At 45.7% G+C, this 24,163-nt stretch overlaps 1 protein-coding gene across 2 annotated transcripts in view; it reads right to left on the reverse strand.

Annotated features, from left to right (window-relative positions):
• Nucleotides 1-10,217, reverse strand: part of SLC16A14 (solute carrier family 16 member 14) — a 31,954-nt gene extending 21,737 nt beyond the window's left edge. Inside the window, exons 1-2 of one of the 2 annotated variants that reach the window (XM_061636874.1) lie at nt 9,960-10,217; nt 154-430 (exon numbers count right to left, since the gene is read on the reverse strand). In XM_061636874.1, the coding sequence (XP_061492858.1) occupies nt 154-415 (262 nt within the window). In that variant the 5' untranslated portion in view covers nt 416-430; nt 9,960-10,217. Of the gene's footprint in view, nt 1-153; nt 431-9,766; nt 9,836-9,959 lie in introns of those variants that run through there. The other variant, XM_061636875.1, reaches the window with a different exon arrangement.
• Nucleotides 10,218-24,163: the final 13,946 nt, after the last annotated feature.

Consider the following 24,163-nt stretch of genomic DNA (forward strand, 5'->3'; position numbering starts at 1 on the left):
TATCTACTTTAATAAAAAGAGAAAAAATCACAGACGCAACTGTGACTGAGTCTTTCAACTTCAGGCAGGACAATATGGCTGTGTTAAGAGTTCATGTGAAGCTTTGGATCAGGATGCTAACAGCTTTATAATAGCAATGATGTCAGAACCTACCAACAATCAGAGTAATACCCATACTGAGAGAGCTGACCCATGCCGTCAGGCCTCGACTTTGGCTGAATTCTTCAAGCCATTCCATGTTGAGAACACCAAGGGCCATTTGTGATCCCATGACGAGTATGTGCACCAGGAATGAAGAAAGGACAATCATCCAAGCCCATCCACCATCAATATCTGGATTTGGCATAATCTTCTTCTCTTTGTCTTTGGAATCATCTTCACAATCATAGCCAATATCTTCACGACTGGCGTACATTTTCCACCAAATATCCTGAAACAAACAGAAAATGTTCACACAGACTCAGAGTTGTCTTTTATCTTAGTTATTGGTGCTTTATTAATCAACTGAAACAAAATGGGTCTGACTCGCCCTCAACCAAGCTTGCAATTTCCAGGAGTTTGTTTGAACTGTCACAGAAAGGAACAATGTTAAAGGCCACCTGTCAATATATGTAGAGGTAAACCTTTTCTAGGAATTGCCACCTAGGGTTAAACAAAGAAGCCAAGAAAGTTAGGCTTAAGATGTTTCTAATGGCTGATTTGGATTTAATCAAGAGCTAGATTTTCTTAACTTTTTAAATATATATTGTATATTATATGTTTAATAAATTTAATATACAAAAACTCCAGCGTAAAGTTGCACACAACGTACACAACTCTGTAATTGAAGTTGACTAAAGCACAACAGGGGAAGAGACAGGCACGTGGATCTATAGACATAGGTACTATTCCAATTTCAAAAGTGAATCTAACCTTACAATGATGTATAAATGGATGGATAGATAGATATGGTAAGTTTGGGTGTGCCAAAATTATATTTTGTACTTTATTTTCTGCAGTTGACCAAAGGAAAAACAATAACGGCCACAATCCAACCCAGAAGTAACCTGCCTGCTGATTTTAATGGGTCAGCCATCTGCACTGCTTGTTTAGTGTAATTAACCCATCTGTTGCTTGTCTACACCTTAAAAGCCACTCTCTGTGCTCTGCACCTTGCCAAACAGAAACCTCTAAAAGATGCATGGAATTTGCATTCTTAAATATGCAAGCTCCCATATATTTATGCTACAGTTTTTGTATATGTGTACATGGAAGAGAACAGTACACTAGCAGATGCACCAAGCAACATGGCTCCAGAGACAAATACCATATCCATCAGTGCATGCCCCAGCCACCCATGGTTCTCTTCTTCCAGTTATATTTTACTGGATAAAAACTGAAATCACAGCTATCTGTCTGACAAACACCCATCTTCACTTTGGTGGCTGACAGAGGTGCCTTTTAGATGCGATTTTCTGGTGGCATGGGAGTCGCTTTCTATGGGTTCATTCCATTGCACTACCACCATGTAAACGGGGCCATCAATGCAGAACCTTACCAGCCATGGCAAAGGCAATAATCAGGTGGTAAGGACCCATGTGTTTGTCACATGATGGCAACATGGGAAGCCTTTAAATGTAAGAGCAGGGTCATGGGATAAACCCACAAAAAAGCAGTACCAGAAATTATATTTTATATTATTATAAATTTTACCCACAAAATATACAGTAATACATCCGTTAACAAAGTACATGCATTCCTGGACATTACTTCTTTCACATAAACATTGGTAGCAGAGATAGGAATAACATGGAAAGAACAGGGACAGGTTCCTACACCACAAAAAAGAAGAGCAGTTCAGCATATTTCAACAAACTTTTTATTCAAAACTAACAATATGCATGTCTGAAATAATATAACCAGATCAGATAAGCCTTGCATACAGACCACTTGAAGGCTTCTTCCAAAAAGCATCCAAGGATGCCTGCCTTGCCTTTCTTCTTTTATCATGTAGCATCTTGCTGTAGCAATCTAAAGCTTTGAGCACAGTTCTCCTCTCTGTACACTCAAGCAGGCAGACAAAGGGCACCACCACAGCCCTGTGCTTGGTCTCTCTCTCTCTCTGCCATCCTCGTCTACACTCGATCAGACATGTCTGCAGTAAACTGTGCTTCCAGGGTACCTGAAGCACTGTTCACTGTGGAGGCTCCTGTGTCACCTGGCAAGGAGCACCATTACAGCCACACATGAGAGCTGCCTGCATCAGCCGCAATCCAGTAGACAAGGAGCCACATTCTGAGAATATGCACATGCCCCCTGCACCCAAGAAAGACTTTGTTAAAAGGAGCTTCTTTCCTGGAGGATTTGTTAACTGACGTGTTACTGCACCAGTATTTCCCACTCTGTGATCAAATTATAGCCCTACACTAATAATGAACCATTGCGTGCCAAAATAGCTTATGATTTATGAGACCCCTTTTAAAAGGAATAATACTTTTCCTTGTGAATGGAAGAGCATTTCCTCTACCATCACCAAGAAAAAATATAAAAGAATGGCATGCAATTGTATAAATTGCATAAATAGATAGTTAGACGCTGCTTATCTTCTGACATTCAGTACAGCTGCTAGAAATGGTCTATCAAAATTCACCCTATTTGAAGGCAGAAAAATTGAGGGGGCTATTTCACTGAATTCTCTAGGGAGAGGAGAAATTCTCCAAGAGTTTCTTGGAGGTGGGGCTCACCACTAACGGTGAACAAAGCACAGGTTTGTTTGTTTTTCCCTTAGATTTTGCTTTTGCTGCTGCTGCTAATGCCACCATAGCAACAACAAAAATGGTAGAGAATATTGAAAATTCTTCAGAGTGGCAGTCTTTTTCTAGAGGGAGGATGTGAAAAAGAAAAATCTTAGAAAACTTCTCAGAAAAATGTCTTCCGAGAAATTCCAGTTCTTCTCCAAGTCAGCTGCAGACAAAGTGACACAAACTGGAGGCAGATTCTCAATGCCTAGCAACTAGGGTAGGAACTGAAATGTTTACTGAGCCCTTGTAGGAACTGAATCTTTGGCTACAAATGTGTTTCACACTGTAATCCTCCCTGTATTTGTATCTTTGGATATCTGCACTGTAAATACACCCAGAAACGGGAAAGGCACTCATAAAAGTGTACACACACCCATCAGCTAGATAGAACTATGATAGGACACAGGCACTCACCTCAGCGCTGACTCAGAGCAGCCTTGACCCAGTGTTGTATCTTGCATTCAGTCACTGATCAGACTGCTGCTCCACAACTGTCATGTAGCAAGCCGGTTACCAGAAAAGTAGCAGACAATCTTTGGAGCAGCAAAGCCAAATATCAGTGACTGCTATTTGCTCTTAATCAAACAAGACCAGCAAGTTCCAAATGTTACAGTGAAATGTAACAGCTGGGATCCTGGAATATTAGCACTTGCACTTCTAAAGCTCTTTTAGCATACAAATTGCTTTATGATCTGTACTTGTTATTATCTTCATAATAATCCCGTTAAGTCATTTTTGTTCTGGGACCCTTGCTCTTGTCGCGGAGTGTTGAAATGCTGCGCTGCGGAACGGAGAGTATTGAGTGAGCTGTGTGTGTGTGTCTGAATCTTTGCTAAGATTCTACCTTCCCTGCAAATTAGTCAGACAGAGACTTTAAGCTTTAAAATAAGAAATAACTACTTTATTCTGGAAGTACATGCTTGATAGGAAAGAGTCCTTACATCTAGCTAACTAGCTATGCTGGAGCAGCCTGCACTGGTCCCAGTGCTAGCCCTCATGCTGGTTGAGAGGAGAGACAAAGGAAAGATGTCTGCTCCCCTCTCGAGAAAGAAGAAAAAGCTGGGAAGGTAGGAAGGAACTGAGATCAACATTCCTTGCATATCAGTAAAGCAGGAAGGAAGAGACAGCAGGAGATCAAAGAACAGGTGTAGCCTGGCAACCAAGAGGTCTCCTCTCTAGCTACGCCTTTAGCCCCATGCAGCCTCAACCTACAAGTTGGAGTTGAACACATATATTCCAACACCCCTTCTCAACGAGAACTTGGTTCATTCTACAAGGTACATCTTGCCTCGTAGCTTCTGGTGTCGGACTTTGCCCAATGGTTTGGTCAAGGCATCAGCTGTCATCTCTTCTGTTGGACAGTAGGTCATCTCTAGAAGTCCTTTCTCCCTTATGTCCTTTAGGTAGTGGAACTTCACATCAATGTGCTTCATGCGAGAACTTTGCCCTTCTGATTCCGCGAGTCTTATGCAAGCTTGATTGTCCTCAAGTATTCTGATGGGCTCTGGTTCAGATATGCCCAAGTCTCGTAGAAGCTTGCGTAGCCACAGCATTTCATTGCATGCCTCATCAGCTGATACGTACTCAGCCTCAGTAGGTGAGTGTGCTACAGTCTCTTGCTTTCGACTTGTCCAGCAGATAAGTGAATGCCCATAGTAGAACAAGTTTCCACTGGTTGACTTACAATCTTTGGTGTCTCCAGCCCAGTCAGCATCAGCATATCCTAGAAGTTTAGGATCTCGAGTAGCTGATAGCTTTAGTTTTAGGTTTGCAGTGCCTTTCAGATATCTTGCCACTCTCTTGACAGTCTCTCTCCCAGTCTTTCTTGTTTGGCAAGCTGATTTTTCTGCAAAGGTATCCCACTTCTAAAGCCACATCTGGTCTGGTTATTGTGCTGATGTACAGGAGTTTCCCTATAGCTTGTCTGTACCTTTGCTGTCTTCCCAGGGTTGATTGTTCTGGTCTGTTTTCAAGTATCCTACTTCCATTGGTGTAGGTGCTGGATGTGCATCCTTCAGTCCTAGACTCTCAAGTAGGTCTTGAATCTTTTGTTTTTGATTCAGAAGAAAGGATCCATTGTCCTCTCTTTCAATTTGTATTCCAAGGTAGTATGTGATGTCACCTAGACATTTCACTTCAACTTCCTTGCTTAGATTATTTACTAACTCTTGCTTGTCTTGTGGATTCTCATAAGCCAGTAGTAAGTCATCTACGTAAATCAAAATATAAATCCATTTGTTGTTCTTTAATCTGCTATATAAGAACCTGGTTCATTCTACAAGGTGCATCTTGCCTCATAGCTTCTGGTGTCGGACTTTGCCCAATGGTTTGGTCAAAGCATCAGCCGTCATCTCTTCTGTTGGACAGTAGGTCATCTCTAGAAGTCCTTTCTCCCTTATGTCCTTAAGGTAGTGGAACTTCACATCAATGTGCTTCATGCAAGAACTTTGCCCTTCTGATTCTGCGAGTCTTATGCAGGCTTGATTGTCCTCAAGTTGCTCCTTCCTCCCACAAATTATGTCCATACTATTTTTTTCCTAGCGGGGGGGAAAGTGTTTAAAGCCCTAAATGACTTAGGCCCCAAATATTTCATAGTCTGTCTCCTTCCTTCTTGGGTGCTAAGATCAGCAGTGGGGCTCTTCTTAGTAGTTCCACCACCCTCAGAAGTTTGGGGGATGGTGGCCTGGGAGAGACCTTTCTCTGTACCAGTCCCTAAGTCATGGAATTTCCTCCCTGCAGAGGTTCATCTAGCACCTTTTGCTATACAGTTTTCTGTGAGTGCTGAAGACACACCTCTTTACCCTGGCCTTCAGCTCCTGAGATGTATGTTTTCAGAATGCACCCTATTGTTGTGACTGAATTGTGTTTTAATTCTTTTTAATATTGTATTTTAGATTTTGTAACCTACCCTGTGTCCTATTGGTGAAGAGTGGGCAATAAATATAAATATAACAACAATAACAATAATAATAGCAGCAGTTTGGAGGCTTGCCATTTTAAAAAAAAGTATGAGGAGAAAGAGTTGAGATGGTCCTGTCCTCTCCCCATCACCTTTCTTTCTTTCTTTCTTTCTTTCTTTCTTTCTTTCTTTCTTTCTTTCTTTCTTTCTTTCTTTCTTTCTTTCTTTCTTTCTCCCCAGAGGGGAGCGCAGTGAGAGGGGTGGGGAGCCATGACATTATAAGGCTAGGCGGCAGATCCTGGAGAGGTGTAGGTGGCAGGCCACGCCAGTTTAGGGGAACAAGGGATAGATGCATTATACCCATCCCCTGTTCCGGGCCTGTCCACAACCAGAAGATAACTGGGGCATGTCAGACTCCATCCAACCTTTGACTGCTGTTGTGTAACACCAGGTCTGTAGTTCAGAAAACATCGCTCATCCATGATCTTATCCTGGATGAGAATGAAGACCTGGTGTGTATTACGGAGACCTGGCTGGATGAGGCCTCAGCTCCCATACTTGAGGCCATGTGCCCAGCAGGTTTCCAATACGCACAGCAGCCGAGGATTGGTAGGCGGGGAGGGGGAGTGGCAGTTATCTATCGGGAGTCCTTGGTTTTCGCCAGACCTCCTCTTCACGAGACCAAGTTTGTTGATTGTATGTACTGGAGGTTGGGACCAAAGGGCAGTTTAGGGATTCTGCTTGTGTACCGCCCACCCCGCTGCACGGCAGACTCCCTGACCGAGGTGCTCGAGGTGGTCTCGGGTGTACGGCTGCTCTCCCCCAACTTATTGGTTTTGGGGGACTTCAACGTGCACGCTGAGACCACTCTAACTGGAGCCCCTCGGGATTTCATTGAAACCATGACTTCTTGGGAACTGCACCTAAGTAATATAGGCCCCACCCATGTAGCCAGTCATACTATTGACCTTGTGTTTGTCTCGGGAGATCTAGATCTGTATATGCATGGGTAGACACAGAGGAAGCCCCACATTGTATCCTCATCCCCATGGGTTTTATACTAATTCCTATGAAATGCCTTCCCTAAAGTAATAAACAGTTTTAAACAGTTAATAGAAGAATCTGCTGTAGTTTCAGGAGAATGCTGAAACCCTTCTAGGGTTGCCAGATGTCCAGTCTTTCCCAGGAGACTCTGGATTTTTGGGGTCCTCCCCAGGTCTCTGGGTGAGTCAACTTAATCTCTGGACTCTCAGCTTTCATTTAAAAAAAAAAGTTTCTATGTGGTCTGGTTCTCAAGATATACACCAAAACGTCAGCCATCCCCCCACAACTTGCTCTAACCCCTCCCTTTCAGGTTTGTAGCCAATAAGTGAAGTCAGGGTTGTGATTGACAAGGGATTTCTGGGCCTCCAGGCAGTACCATTGTAAAGCTGGAAAATGTTTGTTTCTTCCTGTTTATCTGAAAATCTCATAAATTGAGTAAGTATATAGCTTTCAGCAGTACCAAAAGTCTTTTCTTCCTCTTGAGTCAAACAAGCTTAATTTTTCCTGGACTGTTGAAGATGGCAGTGTTTTGAAAACCTTCCCAATATGAAGTTTTAATCAAATATTTGCTTTTCTGGGAGTAAAGCTGCAATGCTAATCCCACATACCCAGAGTAATTCCCATTGAATTCAGTAGGATTTACTTTTAAGTAGACATGGTTAGGATTGTGCTGTAAATTAATGGGACTTTTGAGTGAACATAGCAAAGAATTGTGTTTGTGTTGTAAATCTTTCTCTTCCCCTCCAATCCTATTTTTAAAGCAATTAGGCAGGGTTTACATAGATATCACTGTTTTTATCATGTAGGAAACTAATACTGATTTTATTCTTTAAAAAAATGTTCTGCAATGACCAACTCATTTTGACAATAAACTATCATATGGGGTCTATGTATTTTTACATCTCCAGTGTGTGTATGGAGTCTTCCCAACAACCCTGTGAGGTAGGATTGCCGATTGGACACCAAGGCAGATCACAACAAGAAATAAATCCCTTTAAAATCAATAACCAAAAAAAGTATAAACAGTTGCAAAACTGCTTAAAGTGGCATGATTCTGAATTTTGGGTTGGGTGAGTGTTCCTTATCACTTGAGGCTGCAGTTCTGTGCACACTTCCCTGTTTGAGTAAGCCCCATTGAATACATTGGGACTTCTCAGTAAACAAACATAGGATTGCACTACAAATATATTTACAGGTTGTGTAAATAATAAACATCTTTGACAGTCATGCTTATATAAATATTTCTTTATACCAGGTCCTGATAAGTATTTGATTTCACACTATGCTTGTACATTATTACTTCCTCTACATTTTAAGTGTGCCTTTCTTCTTTGCTGAGAGTCCAAAGATTAAGCTGACTCACCCAGAGAGAACCCCAAAAATCCAGAGTCTCTGGGCAAAAACTAGACAGACATCTGGCCACCCTAGTGTGTATACACTAATCACATTTACTAGGGAATAAGCTCCATTGAATCGAATGGGACGTTTGAATAAACGTGCAGAGAATAACACAGTACATATACTGCCACCTATGTTAGTTGCCTTGAATCCCAAGGACTGCATGTCCTCCAATATTCAGAGACAGAAATAGGGACACTTATTCTGAGTTCTTTTAATGTTGCACTTTTGTTGATGTTGTGACTTCTATGTAAGCCTCCTTCAGAGTTTAATCCTGAAAAGATTATATAACATTTCAATATATACTTGGCAAGTGCCTCCTTTCATTCCAAAGATACTCATTACTGAAGACTTGTCTCCCTGAGGTACTCTGCATTAATTTATTTGGCAACAGCCACTCTTGTAACAGATTATCATGTTTAATATCTCAAAATAAACCACAAACTGCAGCATGTGAAATGGCAGGCCTGTGCCCAGCATGATGCCTTACGCTATAATCCCATATGCACTTATATGGCAGAAAGTTCCATGGAACTCAATCGGACTTATGCCTGAGGAGACATGTCTTGCAATGTTAATAATGATCATGTGCATGCACTTACAGACATGCACACTAAATACCTCCAATCCCCATTCAAAGATTTAAAGCACATTTAAAGCATATGACTTCCCCCAAAGAGTCCTCGGAACTTGTTTGTTAAGGGTGTTGAGAATTGTGGTTCTGTGAGGGATAAACTCCAGTCCTTAGCATTCTTTGGGAGAAAACATGTGCTTTAAATGTATGGTATGTACACAGCCTAAGGAGAGTCAGAAGAAAGTGACTGCTGCACAACAGGGGTGGGCAACCTGCAGCCCTACGGCTGCATGCAGCCCCTTGGCCTAATTTCATGTGGCCCTGAGCCCTAATATCAAAAGCTCTCTGAAAGTGATCAGTTCAAATAAGAATTGATCAGTCAGTTTTGGTAAGAACTAGCAAGCAGAAGAGGGAGAGAGAAAAGGCTATCACAATTTAGAGAAGGAAAAATGGGGTGACAGGAAGAGGGCAAGAAAAGAGGTGGCCCCTCCCACTTTCTGGCTGACTCCACCCAGCACGAGTTTCGGAACTGCCCTCTACCAGCTGCGCCACACGCGCGTACACGGATTATATTGGCCATTGTGACCCTCCGCGACAGAAAAAAAAAGTTCTCCAGTTCCTCACTGTAGAAGGGCAACTCTTAACGAAAGAAAAAAACCATCAAAAGGATATGAAAACTCCCCCTCCAGCCGCCCTGGGCAAAATGGGGAAAACGTTTTGGGACAGTGTTTTACCAAGGAATTTTAAAAGGAGAGGGAGGGTGCCCAGTAAATAGGGTCCTTTAGAGCGCATTGGCTCATTCAGACTGTGGCTCTTCGTCATGGTGTCTTCTTAAGTGATTTGCCCCACGCCACCCCGACAGAAAGCAGAAAAGAGCGCTGGGGAGGGGTCCGGGGAAGTACAGACGGGAGTTCCTTAAAAGGCGCTGCTTCTTTTGCAGAGACCAGCGCGCAGACGGAGACTGAAGGGGGGCCCCAACCTCCCAGGCAGCGGCAGGTGAGAAGAGCGGCCGCGACTCGGCAGGCAAAACCCCTGTATGGCGAGGCCAAAAGGCGAGTGACCGCGAGTTACCTCACTGTTGCAGTTGCAGCACGCGGCGGCAGCAAATCTTCCCGCTGGGAACAGACAAAGCTGCGCCGCCGCTGCCTGCATCGACTTTCTACCTGGTGTGCGGTTGCATCCCCGCTTCCCGAGACCACCCAGCCCTCATGCCCAACCTTAGTGACCGTCCTCCGAGACGGACGTGGTTGGTACACCCACTCACCCCGGAGGGAACCGCTCTTACGCCCGGGCGCCTCTTAAATGAGATGGTTTCGCTGCTGCTTCCCGCGGAGTCCCTGGGACTGCAGCAATCTGGAGTGACATCTTCAGCCGAGCAGCCCGGCGCTCTTCTCGGTCATGCCGGGGGGGAGGGAGGGAAAGGGGCATTGGGATTGGATCGGGGCTTAATTTCTTATCTGATCACCACCCGCGATCATTGCCTTTTTGTTCCCCGGCAACTGGCCTCTGGCGTGATCCTTCTCCTCCTCTTCCACCTCCTCCTCCTCCCACCACGGCCAGCCTATCTCTTGCCATTTGGAAGCCTGCGCGCCCTTCCATGTGCGTGAGATACCAGCTGATTCTGGTATTGCGGAAGAGAGATTCGGAAGACCTTCGCGGGTTCTCATGGCTCTCCGTGCTTGCTGGATGAAGGAGGAGGGTGGAACCAACCGGCAACTGCTACACCCCGGTTAAAGCTAGCAAGGCACCTCTCCAGCCAAGGCAGAAGAACGCAGAAGAAGGAGCTAGCAACGCAGAGGAGGGGAAGTTTGGGTGAGTGCCAGCCGCGAAAAACAGCCCAAGGGAAGTTTGCCAGATTTACACTCCTGTTTTCCAGAGCCAGAAATGTTTTCACCATTTACCCCTGGCCTCTTTTCCAAGTAGGACACCAGGGACTCCCAGCAGTGGCTTGATTTTCAATATGGCATAGAGAACTGCCTTGAAATTGTGGGATGTTGTCAAGTTTTGCCACACTGGGGAAAAGGTATTCTGGCATCATAAAGACTTAAGGCTGTAATAGTATACATACTCACCTGGGAGTAAGTCCCTTTGAACTCAATAGAGCTTACTGCTGAGTATGCATGCATAGGACCGCACTGTAACAGATCTCTTGTGGATTACATTTTTATGGACTAGAGCAGGCAAGGGAAACCTCAGGCCCTGGGCCGGATGTGGCCCACTGGGCTTGATGATCCAGTTCCTGACACTGTCCCCAAATCACACACACACCTCCAGCTATGCTACTTCCCCACTCCTCAGCTCTTCTGCACAGACGGGTTGAAAAGCATCATAATGTGCTGGTTGGTAGTCCTTCACCTCAGCTGATCCACATGGATCCAACATGGCATACATGGAGGGTTCAAATAAATTTGTAGGAAGGGGACGTATATCAACAGAGAGAGGATATAGCTCAGTGGTAGAGCTGCCTTCCATGCAGAAGGTCCCAGATTCAACCCCTGACATCTCCAGGTAGGGCTGGGAGAGACCCCCATCAGAAACCCTGGAGAGCCACTGCCAGTCAGAGTAGACAGTACTGAACTTGATGGATCAATGGTCTGATTCAATATACTGCCCTGAAAGAAAAGCCTACAAGAAAATTGAGAAAGTAAGAGGTTTTTTTTAGCTGCCATTCATTCATATTCTCTCATAGTTGAAGACATAATGAAACAGCTGGACAACAGCAACTCAAAAAAATAGATAAGACTCGCAGGCAATAAATATGGACTCAGTGTTCCTGCACACTCTGTGAATAGAACAACCCTATGTTTGATTTTCTCAAAAAGATTTTTTCTTTATTCTTTTTTGTGTCTGACCCCACTTGTCCTGCCCAGAGCTGAAGGATTCAGACTGATGTGAGGGGATGTCTTTTTCTCTTTTTATTAAAGTTATGGTAACATCCAAAGCTGTGTGCTTCATATACCTGTCTACTCTGACTCACTACTTCCCTTAACTAAGCAGTCTCTGCAGCGTTTAGGGAGAGCTGACTCAGCACTTGTGCCTTGGAAGACACCTGCTTAAGTAGTGAAGGTCTTTGTACATAAGCAGCGGCTCCGCCTGAGTTTCACCCTTTGAAAGTCTCTCTTCTCGTGCCTCCTCATGCTGGGCGAGGGGGGGAGTCTCAGATGGCCTATCCGACAGCAGGGCTTCGCTAGGTGACAGTGCGGCCTCTGGAAGTGGGATGCTGATTGGCTGGGAAGCGTTTGAAGTGTCTGGTGGGGATTCCTGCACGGGAGTAGATGGTGCAATTGGAGAGTCGCTTCCCAACTGCTCAGGTGTTTGACTCGCAGGCGGGGCAGGAGCAGCCTCGGTGGAAGTGCTGGGCATGGGAGTTTGAGGGCTGCCAGAACCCTCCCTGCTCATCTCCCTTCCTCTAGCTCCCCAAGGAGCCTCGTCCTCATCTGACTCCCCTCCCTGATCTAACTCTCCAACTGGGGCACAACATCATCCCCCCTCCATGCTTCATTTCCCCCCACCCCATGGGTTTGGGCTTATCGAGGCAGGCTTCTTGGAACTCTCTCACAAGATCTGATGTGTGGACATCAGTAGCTGACTCCCAAGAATGCTCAGCCTGATCATACCCCTTCCAATGGATCAAGTATTACAGTCGCCCTCTCTGCTTTCACGAGTCCAAAATCTTTCCCACCTTATACTCCTCTTGCCCATTTGGGGCGGGGCTGCTGTAGAGTAAGCAAAATTGTGATGAAACACTGGGTGAATCTTGAGGGAGGGAGGCAACCTCAGACAAAAGGCCACTGGGTTGATCTGGGCTTCAACTTCGAAGGGTTGCAATCTTCTGGCTTCCAATTTATGAGATCACGCCCGAGTCGGCAGATAACGCGTGGATAGCCACACCTTATCTCTCACACAAAATTCGGGTCCCTCCTGTCAGTGTTGATCAGCTACTCTCTTGTAGTCAGTCTTTTCTCTCTCCAGTTGTTCCTTCAACAACTGCTGCATAGCCGGAAGCTCCTGTACAAAGTCTTCAGCCGCCGGGATGGCTGGACTGATGTTAGGGGTGGCAAAGGCTTGAGGGTGATATCCCAGGTTAGCAAAGAAAGTGGTATGCATGCATCACATTGTTGTAAACAAATTCTGCTAAAGGCAGGAAGGACATCCAGTTGTCTTGCTGGTAATTGACATAACAGTGGAGATACTGTTCCAAGGTGGCATTAACTCTCTTAGTCTGTCCGTCCGTTTGCGGGTGATGAGACGACAACAGCCTCAGTTCACTCTGCTGGAGTTGCCACATAGCACGCCAAAACCAAGCTGTAAATTGCAGGCACTGATCCAAAACCAAACTGTCCGGAAGCCTGTGCAGACAGTAAATGTTCTGAACATATAGTTGAGCCGTCTCCCGTGCATTTGGGAGTCCTGAGCACGGAATGAAATGAGCCATTTTAGTAAAAGCATCCACGACAACCAAAGCCGTAGTTTTCCCCTGGGAGGAGGGGAGGTCAGTGATGAAATCCATGGTCACCATTTTCCAGGGTCTCTCGGGCATAGGGAGCAGCTCCAAAAGTCCTGCTGGCCACCCCATCGCGTTTGGCTCTGGCACAGGTGGGGAAACTCCCTTTTAATTGCTTGCAAGGTTTTAAAAACTCCAAAATGTCCAGCGGTCAGAGAATCATGACACTGACATAGGACCTTGGCTCTCAAGTCTCCCGGGGCTACATACATAACTGCATAATTATACAAACCCCCCTCAGAGTGCAAAGTCAGCTGTGCTTCTAGAAGGCTGTCCCTCTAGTTCCAACCGCTTGTCCCTAGCAAAAGGATCTAGTTCCTGCACCAAACACAATTCCTCAAAGCAGGTGTCCTGGCATGCAGCTGCCACCATCTTCTCAAGGGGTATAATGAGTTGTGGCAGTCTCAGGGTCGGATTCTTCAGATACTCTGGCTTGAGGAACAGTGCATCTGCCTGCTTATTCTGCACCTGGAGAATGTAATGAATTTTGAAGTGGAAGCGAGTGAAGAATTGAGCCCAATGCACTTATCTCTGGTTCAGTTTATTTATGGTATGGAGACTCTCCAAATTCCAAATGACCTTCCAAGTGATGGCGCCAAGTTTCATCCCACATGGTATAGTTTTGCTCGGAACTTGTCAACTTCTGTGAAAAGTATGCACACAGCCTCAGGTCCCCCCCTCTCTGGGCTGGTTGCAAAAGCACCACTCTGATGGCCACGACCGATGCATCCATCTCCACCATGAAAGGGTGTGTAGGATGCATGTGCTGCAGTATGGGCTCAGAGGCGAACAGGACTTCCAACTCCTCAAAGGCTCTTTACATGGCTTCTGTCCAGTGAAAGGGAGCTGACCCTTTCAGACAGTCCATGAGCAGCATGGTTTTGTCGGAGTAATTCTCAATGAACCAATAGTAGTAGTTAGCGAACTCCAGGAACTGCTGGAGTTCCTTCTTCATTTTGGGAGGCTGCCACATGAGAACACTGTGGACCTTGCCCAGGTCCATCTCGACTCCTGTGGGAGAGATGCGGTATCCCAAAAAGTCCAATGTGGTTAGAGCAAAGTTGCACTTCTCTAGCTTGGCATAGAGGTGATGTTCCCTGAGGCATTGCAGCACCGCCTGCACATGCTCCTCATGATGATCTGGGGAGTCCGAGTAAATGAGGATATCGTCCAAATACATGATCATGAAGCCATCTAAGTAGTCCCTAAAAATGTCATTCATAAAACCCTGAAAGACCCCAGAACTATTAGATAGTCCAAACGGCATGACCAAGTACTCAAACTGTCCATATCTAGTCTTGAACGCAGTCTTCCACTCATCTTCCTCCTTGATTTGCACAAAATTGTAATCTCCCCTCAGATCCAACTTGGTAAAGATCTTGGCCGACCGCAGTCGTTCCAGCATCTCGCTGATGAGCAGCAAGGGGTAGCTGTTGGTGATTGTGATCTTGTTCAACTCTCAGTAGTCATTACACAGATGAAGCTCCCCACTCTTTTTCTTAACAAACAGCAAAGGTGCCCCAGCAGGTGAATGAGACAGCCAAATGAAACCCCTTTTGGATTGGTCTTCAGAAATTTCCTTAACTCTGCCAACTCTGGTTGAGACAAGGAATAGATCCACCCTGAAGGGATATGCACCCCCAGCATCAGGTTTATGACACAGTCATGGGGACGGTGTGTGGAGGGCAACTGGTCGGCTTCCTTTTTGTCAAAGACGCCCCAGTACTCCACATACTTTTCAGGCAAAATGGTCTGTCCTGCAGTGCAGTTCCGGCCAAGACTGTGGGGGAAGATTCCTTCCGTGGTTGGCAGCACTGATGACAATAACCCAAGGTAAACACTACCACCACTTCATCCCAGAAAATGGTGGGGTTGTGCTGAACCAGCCAGGCCATTCCCAACACCACTGGAAAGCGGTGGCAGGGCGGCCACGTAGAATGACAGGCTTTCCACATGTCCCGGAATTTCCATTCTCAGCGTCTCTGTAGCTTTAGTAACAGTTCCTGACTTTAAGGACCCCCCATCAATGGTCTCTGTAGTGTCTGAGTGGGCACTTCATGCTCCTTGGCAAAATCCCAGTCCATAAAACTCAAAGTCCCAGAATCAATCATGGTGTAGACCTGGAGGCTTTGTCCCAAAGGCAGAACCAACTGGACTGGCAAGTGAAGTGCTGGCTGCAATGGAAGGGGCTGGTGGCGAGGCCGCTGTGCTTGCTCTGCTCCCAGTTCTTTGGCCTCTATGAGAGCTGGGATTTAGAGTTTTCCTGCACTGGAGCCCTTTCTCCTTTGGGGGGCACCCCCAAGCTAGATGCCCCACCTTCCCGCAGTACAAACACAGCCCCTCCCTCCTGCACTTCTCCAACAGGCATGGCCTCACCCCTCCAATTTGCATGGGTGCCACCCCCAATGGAGTTGAAGTTCCCACACTAGGGGTGCAACAGGCACAGGGGAGTGGTATGGCAGCCTGGGAATGTGGGGCTTCTGCCTTGCACTCCAAGTGATTATCTTCAAGCCGGCTGTCTATCTGCAGACATAACTGGATCAACTGTGTGAGGCTGCCTGGAGGGGAAGCACATGCCAGTTTGTCCAGCACCTCTGCACTAAGTCCATTCTGGTAGAAATACATCAAGGCAGAGTCATTGTAATCCACCTCTTGAGCTAGGACATGAAAGGTGTTGGTGTACACCCCCACAGAGCTTTTCCCCTGCTTCAGGGTCCCCGACTGCCATGACACAGTCTCTTTCTGCTGAGGATCACAAAACGTCTCAGTCATGGCATTGACAAATGCAGTATACTGGGTAAGACAGGACCATTCCACACCAAAAATGGATTAACCCATTTGGCAGTTTCCCTTTCCAACAGACTGATAACAAAAGCCACCTACACCATCATTCGGGAACTTGGCTTGACACACTCACATGTACAGTTCACACTGGGCAAGGAACGTGGCAAACTTCACTCTGGCCACCATAACAAGGAGGCAATCCCACTGTTGATTTGACACAGGTGGGCGGCGCGGCCGCTTTAGCCGCGCCCCCTTGAGCAGTTTGGTTAAACATGGCTCGGAGCTTTTGATTCTTGAGTCAGAGACTCTGGGTTTCTGCACAGAGGTTCTGGACTTCTGCATACAAGGCTTTGACTATTCTCTAAAGACCCCCTTCTGCACTGCTGCTGGCCTCCATGGGTTCTGTCTGGGAGCGTCAGTGAAGGAGGTAGTGGCTGAATCAAGCTGTCCTGTCCAGAGGCGAAGGATTCAGACTGAGGTGAGGGGATGTCTTTTTCTCTTTTTATTAAAGTTACGTTAACATCCAAAGCTGTGTGCTTCATATACCTGTCTGCTCTGACTCACTACTTTCCCTAACTATCCTAACTAAGCAGTCTCTGCAGCGTTTAGGAAGAGTTGACTTAGCACTTGTGCCTTGGAAGACACTGAGGGTTTGCATGCATAAATGGTGTCTCCGCCTGCATGTAAGAATAAATCTGTCCATCCTTAGTGTGCCACATGATTCTTTCCTGTATTTCTGCAACACATTCATAGTTACCCCTCTGAAATACATATAAAGTTAAACACATAAAGTTGCCTTAGCCTGAGTCAGACCACTGGACCATCTAATGTAGTACTGATTACTCTTGGTGGCAGTAGCTCCCCAGAGTTTGGGGCTAAATGACACTTTGCATTAAATGTGTAGCTTGGTTTGTGCACTTAATTGTTTCTACTTCTGTAGCAGCCATTTGAGGGAGGGGAGTGTTTTTTGGGATACTTCAGTAAGTGGTGACAGGAAAACACATCTCTCCTCACCACTGTTCAGATCCTGATTAGCCCCTCCCCACTTCTGTGGCTGCTTCTCAAAGTAAAAAAATTAATCATGTAAGACCAAATTATGCATTTAATATAACTTGTGATTTGGTCCTCCAGAAAGAGGTCTTCCCAAGCACCTGCTGGAGATACTGGGAACTGAACAAGCAACTATTTGCATGCAAAGCATGTGTTCTGCAGTCCCTCCTATAAAAGCAAACTGGTTTGCCCTTGCAGTACACCTTCTCATTGGCTCTTGACACTGCACATACACTCTCAAGTGCGCCTGTGCACGGGGACTCCTCCCATTGAAATTAATAAGTAATAAGTTTTACTTTATTTCTTTAATTTGTTACGCACCTTTTGCCATAAGGTCCGAGGGCAAACTAACAATAAAGTATACAATTGTAACACAAATAAAACAGAACCATGAAATAAAAAAGTGTAAAAACAATCACAAGCAATTCCATATATAAAAAATAAAGCATTTTAAAACTATATCATTAGGGAGAATCAAATCCCTGCCCCAAAAAAAGGGTTCAGCGGCAACAGAATTCTTTAAATCCCTGGTAACTGTAGAGTGAAGGCATAAAGTTAGGATTATTAGAACACCAAAAGCAAAGGTAATACAAAATTACTTTCCGTGGTCTGTTTGGTATCCTTAGCTTTGCACTGTAACATGAGATAGTGAAAGAACAGAAATCTCTGTAGCCATCACTTCCTAAGAAGCATCTCAAAGTGATTTCACAAGCCAATTGTATATATAAAAACAGTTACATTTATACAAATTTAAAACCTGGATAAAAAAATCAGCTACATGCTCATTGGACACGTTTACGATTCACACATTATAAAATAAAGACATGGTATAAATATCACACCCACGTGCACACAAAGATAGATTGCTTGGGTTTTAGTCATGTTTCTCACACCTTCAGCAGATGCCCTCCTTTCCTTTTGTTGAGGTCCATCTGCTACGCTGTATTGCAGCGGAGAGTTAATGCTATCTTGCTGGCCATTGGGGTAATTTCCTTGCTTTTTGGCACTAGAATTAGCCTAATTGTATGCCTTAATTTAGGGATGAGGAAACTGTGGTCCTCCAGATGTTGCTGCCTCCAACTCCTGTCAGCACCAGACAGCTTGACCAATGATCATGGATGATAGGAGCTGTAGTTTAGCAACATCTGGAGGACAGCAGGTTCCTCACCCTGCCTTAATTAATGGTCAGGCTGCCACTAAGGGTGCACTCTGATGTTAGGTTTGTACACAGGAGCCTCTCCAATATAGCTGCTTTTTGTGCTGCAATGGTAATACCAGATCATGCAAAAAAAGCCATGATGTGCCTTCATCTGACACCAGTCTTGCCAGTGCCACGGCTAGGCAACACTCATGTGGGAAGGGGCCACATCCTGGACTCCTTTCACACAGCCCTTCCAGAATGCATGAGGGAACCAGAAAGCTAATGTAAGAGCAGAATTTGTTTCTGTTGTATCAGGTAATAGTTACACATCTCCACATGGTACCTACTACTTGGAATTAGTTCATGTGTCATTGATAAGCATGGAAAACACATACATGAGTGGCATGCAAATACAACATAACAGAGAAGGCTCTGTTCCATGTTCTCATCAAGAAGCAAGGAAAATGGCAAAATCTCAAAATTGGTGGTGCCCCCCTTTTTCCCAGTGTTCTTACCAGCCTAACACGGGACATCGGTAGGATATTTAAGGGCAACATATATTTTAATAATGGATATACCTTCAAAGTAAATAATGGACATTGACATAAATTGGATCATCTCTGCCCATCATCTCATGTCAGCTTAGGCCACTTAGTCTTGCTGCAAAATAACCATACAACCAGTCATATTTGCTGCCTTATGTGATTCTATGCAAATAGGAGAGAACAACCTGTAGCAGAGAAGATGAAGAAAATCCAAAGGCAAGTATTTAGAATTTTCACCAATGCCATTTACTGCCTTAATTCATCACTGGTTTCAGAGGATTAATGGAGTGTTCTGCTCCTCCACAATCTTAGTTCAGTATTGGAGATAACAAGTAGTATTGGAGATAACAAGTGGAACCTTGGAGATAACAAGTTGCCATGTGAAGTGCTTGTGTTCAATGTTTCAGCCAGCTAGCTGTGACCTTTTTCAGGGTACTCCATACCACCCAGTTCTGTTTTTTCCCAACAGACACTGCACATTTGGTGGACACTGAGCATGCTTAGTCCTTACTAGGGTGTTTTAACATTTTTTAAATTGTACATAAGCCAGGCATCACTGAAATAAAACATAACAATTCTGAACATAATATTTACTGTTTTCTCCATAGAATTAACACATAGTCTCACGCATGTAATGGTTAACTATACCAAGGAGGAGGTATGATTTAGCTGTAGAGTAATTCAATAATCCTATTATTTTTACTTAGAAGTAAGCCCCACTGTGGTTTTTTAAGTGGGTGCAGAATGGAACCCTGGTCTTACAGGTCCTAGTCCAGCACTCTAACCATTACATTTATACACTTAAAGATGCTCATTTTAAATGTGTTTTAATTTAAAAATATATTATCAAGTTGCCCAAATGTGTGTTTTCTTTTACTCTTCACTTGAGTTTTTTTGTATGGCTTAGGGTTGGCACTGAGGGAGAGCAGGACTCTTGTGCCTTGTGTGTGGCAGGCAGAAATTATTATGAACTAAAAGTGCATTTGGATGAACTTGAACTGAACTGTTCCTTTTTAATATGAATTTTCCAAGCACTCTGGTTACTAACACAGTCCTCTATCTTATTGAGAAGTAAGTAAACCCCAATGTATTCTGTGGGGCTTACTCATAAGAGCAAGCACAGGACTAAAACCTTTTGTAGTGACCTTTTGTAATTTATCAATAGTTTAATTATATTTTAATGCAGATTTTTGTATGTTCTTAATTATGTCTACTTTTTATCTGGAAGCTGCCTTGAGTTCCAGTTTGGAAAAAGGGCGGGGTATAAATAATAATAATAATAATAATAATAATACTCAGACAGGTTCAGTCTGTGCACAAAATGCTTCTGAATAAATTATAGAGGACTACTAGTTTGAAAGCGTTGCCCATCACTTTAATCTTCTAGGTCTATCCTTTTGAATACATAATCCATGAGACTGCATTTAAATTAAGAAAAATGATGATTATTTTCGCACATGGAGTCCATCTAGACCTTTTGATCAAGCTTTAGACCCAGCTAAAGATCCATGCTTAAAGATGAAATGTAGTCATCATAAGGTATGCGTTGCTCAAGATCAACAAACTGCTGTTTGCATTAGCCACCGGAGACTTACGCACAGTATGAAGGAGGCTGGTTTAGGTCATAAACAATGGAGAGTTGGTCCTTTGTCATCAAAATGCAAGCAGTGCCCAGTAGTTTATATCAATCCTGTTTGTGGATCAGATGGCCACACTTATTCCTCTCAGGTACATCCATATAAAAGACAAAGAAAGGGTGGCTGTGTGTGCATCGCTGCCCTTACATCTTTTGCGGCTGTTGCTCGCGCGCTCGCACGCTTGCCTGCTACGCTTGCCTGTTCCACTCAAAACGCGCTGCGGGGAGACCCTAGGACGACGGAGACACTGCCGCTGCTACTGCTGTTGCTGGGGGATAAAGCTGTGCGATCTATCTGTGATTGTTGTTGCTGCTTTCTCGGAATCGTTTATCATCAATATTTCCCTGGTCGGGCTGTTGTAGTCTGGCTGGTGTGGTGCTTTACAGGACTGAGCCCTGGCCGCCCGCCAGCCGTGACTAATTCTCTACACCTGCTTGTCGGGAAGGGATATTATTCTCATCTGAGGAGGAAGAGCCATGATTGTTGCTGGTTGTCGCTGCTGTTTGTTCTCTGGCTGTTAACATCGCCCAACTCATCTCTTTAGGAGAAGAGTACTTAATAGGGTTTTGTCAGCACGTGTTTACAGCTTTGTTTCTGTGCGAGTGTGATGGTATGAGTGTGTGATGAGAGTGTATGTGTATGAGAACTGCTTGTACGTTTAAGGTTTTACATTATGTGCCTGGGTGAGAGGTTTCAGGGCTGTGTGGGGAGATCTGAGGGGGCCCCAATTGCTGTGGTAACAGGCAGAGGGAGATATGGCGTTGTGAGGAAGTCTGGCCAGGTAAGGGGAACTCGGCCCAGGCAGCTAACGACTGTGCCTTGTTCTGGTCTTCCTTGCACCCACGGGTTTTGTGGTTGTCCTATCGGCCAGTCCTCAGGTCTTCAGATGCTGCTCTTAAATACCAGATTGGTTCAAAATAAGACCGCCCTCATCCACGATTTAATTGTGGATGAGGGAGCCGACCTGATGTGCATTACAGAGACCTGGGTGGGTGAGCAGGGAGGAGTTAGTCTCTCCCAGCTATGCCCACCGGGGTATCTGGTTCAGCATCAAGGTAGATCTGAGGGTCGGGGAGGGGGGTAGCTGTGGTCTATCGGAGTTCCATCTCCCTCTCCAGGCACCCTGTCCAAGTGGCTACTGGTTTGGAGTGCTTGCATCTTGTGTTGGGTCAACGTGACAGATTGGGGATTCTGCTGGTGTACCGCCCACCCAGCTGCCCAACGGTCTCCCTAACAGAGCTGACGGAGGTGGTCTCGGATGTACTGTTGAGATCCCCTAGACTTTTGGTGCTGGGGGATGTCAACATTCATGCCGAGACCACCTTGTCTGGGGCGGCTCAGGACTTCATGGCTTCCATGACAACCATGGGGCTGTCTCAATACGCTGCTGGCCCAACACATATAGCGGGACACACTCTAGATCTAATTTTTGCCAGTGGACTGCGGGATGGTGATCTGTATGTAGGGGATTTTACATCGGTCCCTTTGTCATGGACAGATCACCGCTTGTTGAGGTTTAGACTCACAGTGACCTCTTCCCTCTACAAGGGTGGGGGACCCATTAAGATGGTCCGCCCCCAGAGACTAATGATTCCTGAGGATTTTCAAAAGGCTCTGGGGAGTTTTTCGGCTGATAAGGCTGGTGCTCCTGTCGAAGCCCTGGTGGAACTGTGGAATGCAGAAATGACCCGGGCGGTTGACACGATCGCCCCTGTGCGCCCTCTTTGGTGTAGAGCTCATGCAGCTCCATGGTATACTTTGGAGCTGAGAGCAATGAAACAGTATAGGAGACGGCTTGAGTGCAGATGGAGGCGGACTCCTGATGGATGCAATTATGCACTGGTAAGTGCCTACACTAAGCTGTATTTAGAGGCAGTGAGGGCAGCAAAGAAGCAACATTTTGCTGCCACCATTAAATCATCGATCTGCCGTCCAGCAGAGCTTTTTAAAATAGTCCGAGGGCTATTACATTCTGGCCCTAGGGACATGGTGGAGTCATCGCAGGCGCGCTGTAATGAATTTGCTAGGCACTTCCAGGATAAAATCTCTTGCATCCGCCAGGACTTAGACTCCAAGGTTGTAGCAGTAGAATCGAATGAGGTGTCCAGCGCACAGTCTCGTCCTAATTTTTTGGATGAGTTTCAGTTGGTACAGCTTGAGGACGTTGACAAGGTGCTTGGACTGGTGCGTGCGACCACTTCTAAGTTGGATCCTTGCCCTTCTTGGCTAATAAAAGCTAGCAGGAATGGAACAGCCGGCTGGGCCAGGGCAGTGATTAATGCTTCACTGTGGGAAGGAGTGGTCCCTGGCCTCCTGAAAGAGGCAATTGTAAGACCACTCCTGAAGAAAACGTCCCTGGACCCGGAAAACCTTAACAACTATAGGCCGGTAGCTAACGTTCCATTCCTTGGCAAGGTCCTGGAATGAGTGGTTGCCAACCAGCTCCAGACACTCTTGGATGACACCGATTATCTGGACCCATTTCAGTCAGGTTTTAGACCCGGTTTTGGCACGGAGACAGCCTTGGTCGCCCTGTATGATGACCTCTGTCGGGAGACAGACAGGGGGAGTGTGACCCTGTTGATTCTCCTTGATCTCTCAGCGGCTTTCGATACCATCGACCATGGTATCCTTCTGGGATGACTCACTGATTTGGGAGTGGGTGGTACTGTATGGCAATGGTTCCACTTCTACCTGGTGGGTTGTCTCCAGAGGGTAGTGCTTGGGGAGCATTGCTCGGCACCCTGGGATCTCCAGTATGGGGTCCCGCAGGGGTCAGTTCTGTCCTCCATGCTTTTTAATATCTATATGAAGCCGCTGGGTGTGGTCATTAGGAGATTTGGAGTGCGTTGCCATCAGTACGCTGATGACACGCAGCTCTTTTTCTCCTTTTCATCTTCTCCAAGTGAGTCTGTCGGCGTGCTGAACCGATGTCTAGCTGCGACAATGGACTGGATGAGAGGTAACAAACTGAGGCTTAACCCAGACAAGACTGAGATGCTGCTGGTGGGTGGTTCTCCTGACAGGATGGGGGATGTTCGACCTGTTCTGGAGGGGGTTGCACTCCCCCTGAAGGAACAGGTTCGTAGCTTGGGAGTTCTTTTAGATCCATCCCTGTCACTTGAGGCTCAGATAGCTCGGTGGCACGGGGTGCTTTTTACCAACTTCGGCTGGTGGCCCAGCTACGCCCCTATCTGGACAGAGAGAACCTCGCTTCAGTAGTTCATGCGCTGGTAACCTCAAAATTAGATTACTGCAATGTGCTCTACGTGGGGCTGCCTATGAAGACGGTTCGGAAACTGCAGCTTGTGCAGAATGCAGCAGCCAGACTGCTCACGGGGACCAGACGGTTCGACCACATAACACCGATTCTGGCCCACTTGCACTGGCTGCCTATTTGTTTCCGGGCCCGGTTCAAAGTGCTGGTTCTGACCTACAAAGCCTTACATGGCACAGAACCACAATACCTGTTGGAACGCCTCCCCCGTTACGAACCTGCCCGTACACTACGCTCATCATCAAAGACCCTCCTCCGAGTTCCTACTTATAGGGAAGCTCGGAGGGTGGCAACACGGAAAAAGGCTTTTTCTGTGGTGGCCCCCGAACTGTGGAACGATATCCCAGAGGAGATACGCCTGGCGCCAACGTTACTATCTTTCCGGCGCCAGGTTAAAACTTTTCTCTTCACCCAGGCTTTTTTACATGTTTGTATGTGCTGATATTGTTTTAATTTTTTTTAACATTTTAAACTTTTAATGTGTTTATATTGTTACATGTTTATTGTATTTTTGATATTTCTTGTCTTGT

Source organism: Rhineura floridana, chromosome 7 (genome assembly GCF_030035675.1).
Source record: "Rhineura floridana isolate rRhiFlo1 chromosome 7, rRhiFlo1.hap2, whole genome shotgun sequence".
NCBI classification, from domain to species: Eukaryota; Metazoa; Chordata; class Lepidosauria; order Squamata; family Rhineuridae; genus Rhineura; species Rhineura floridana.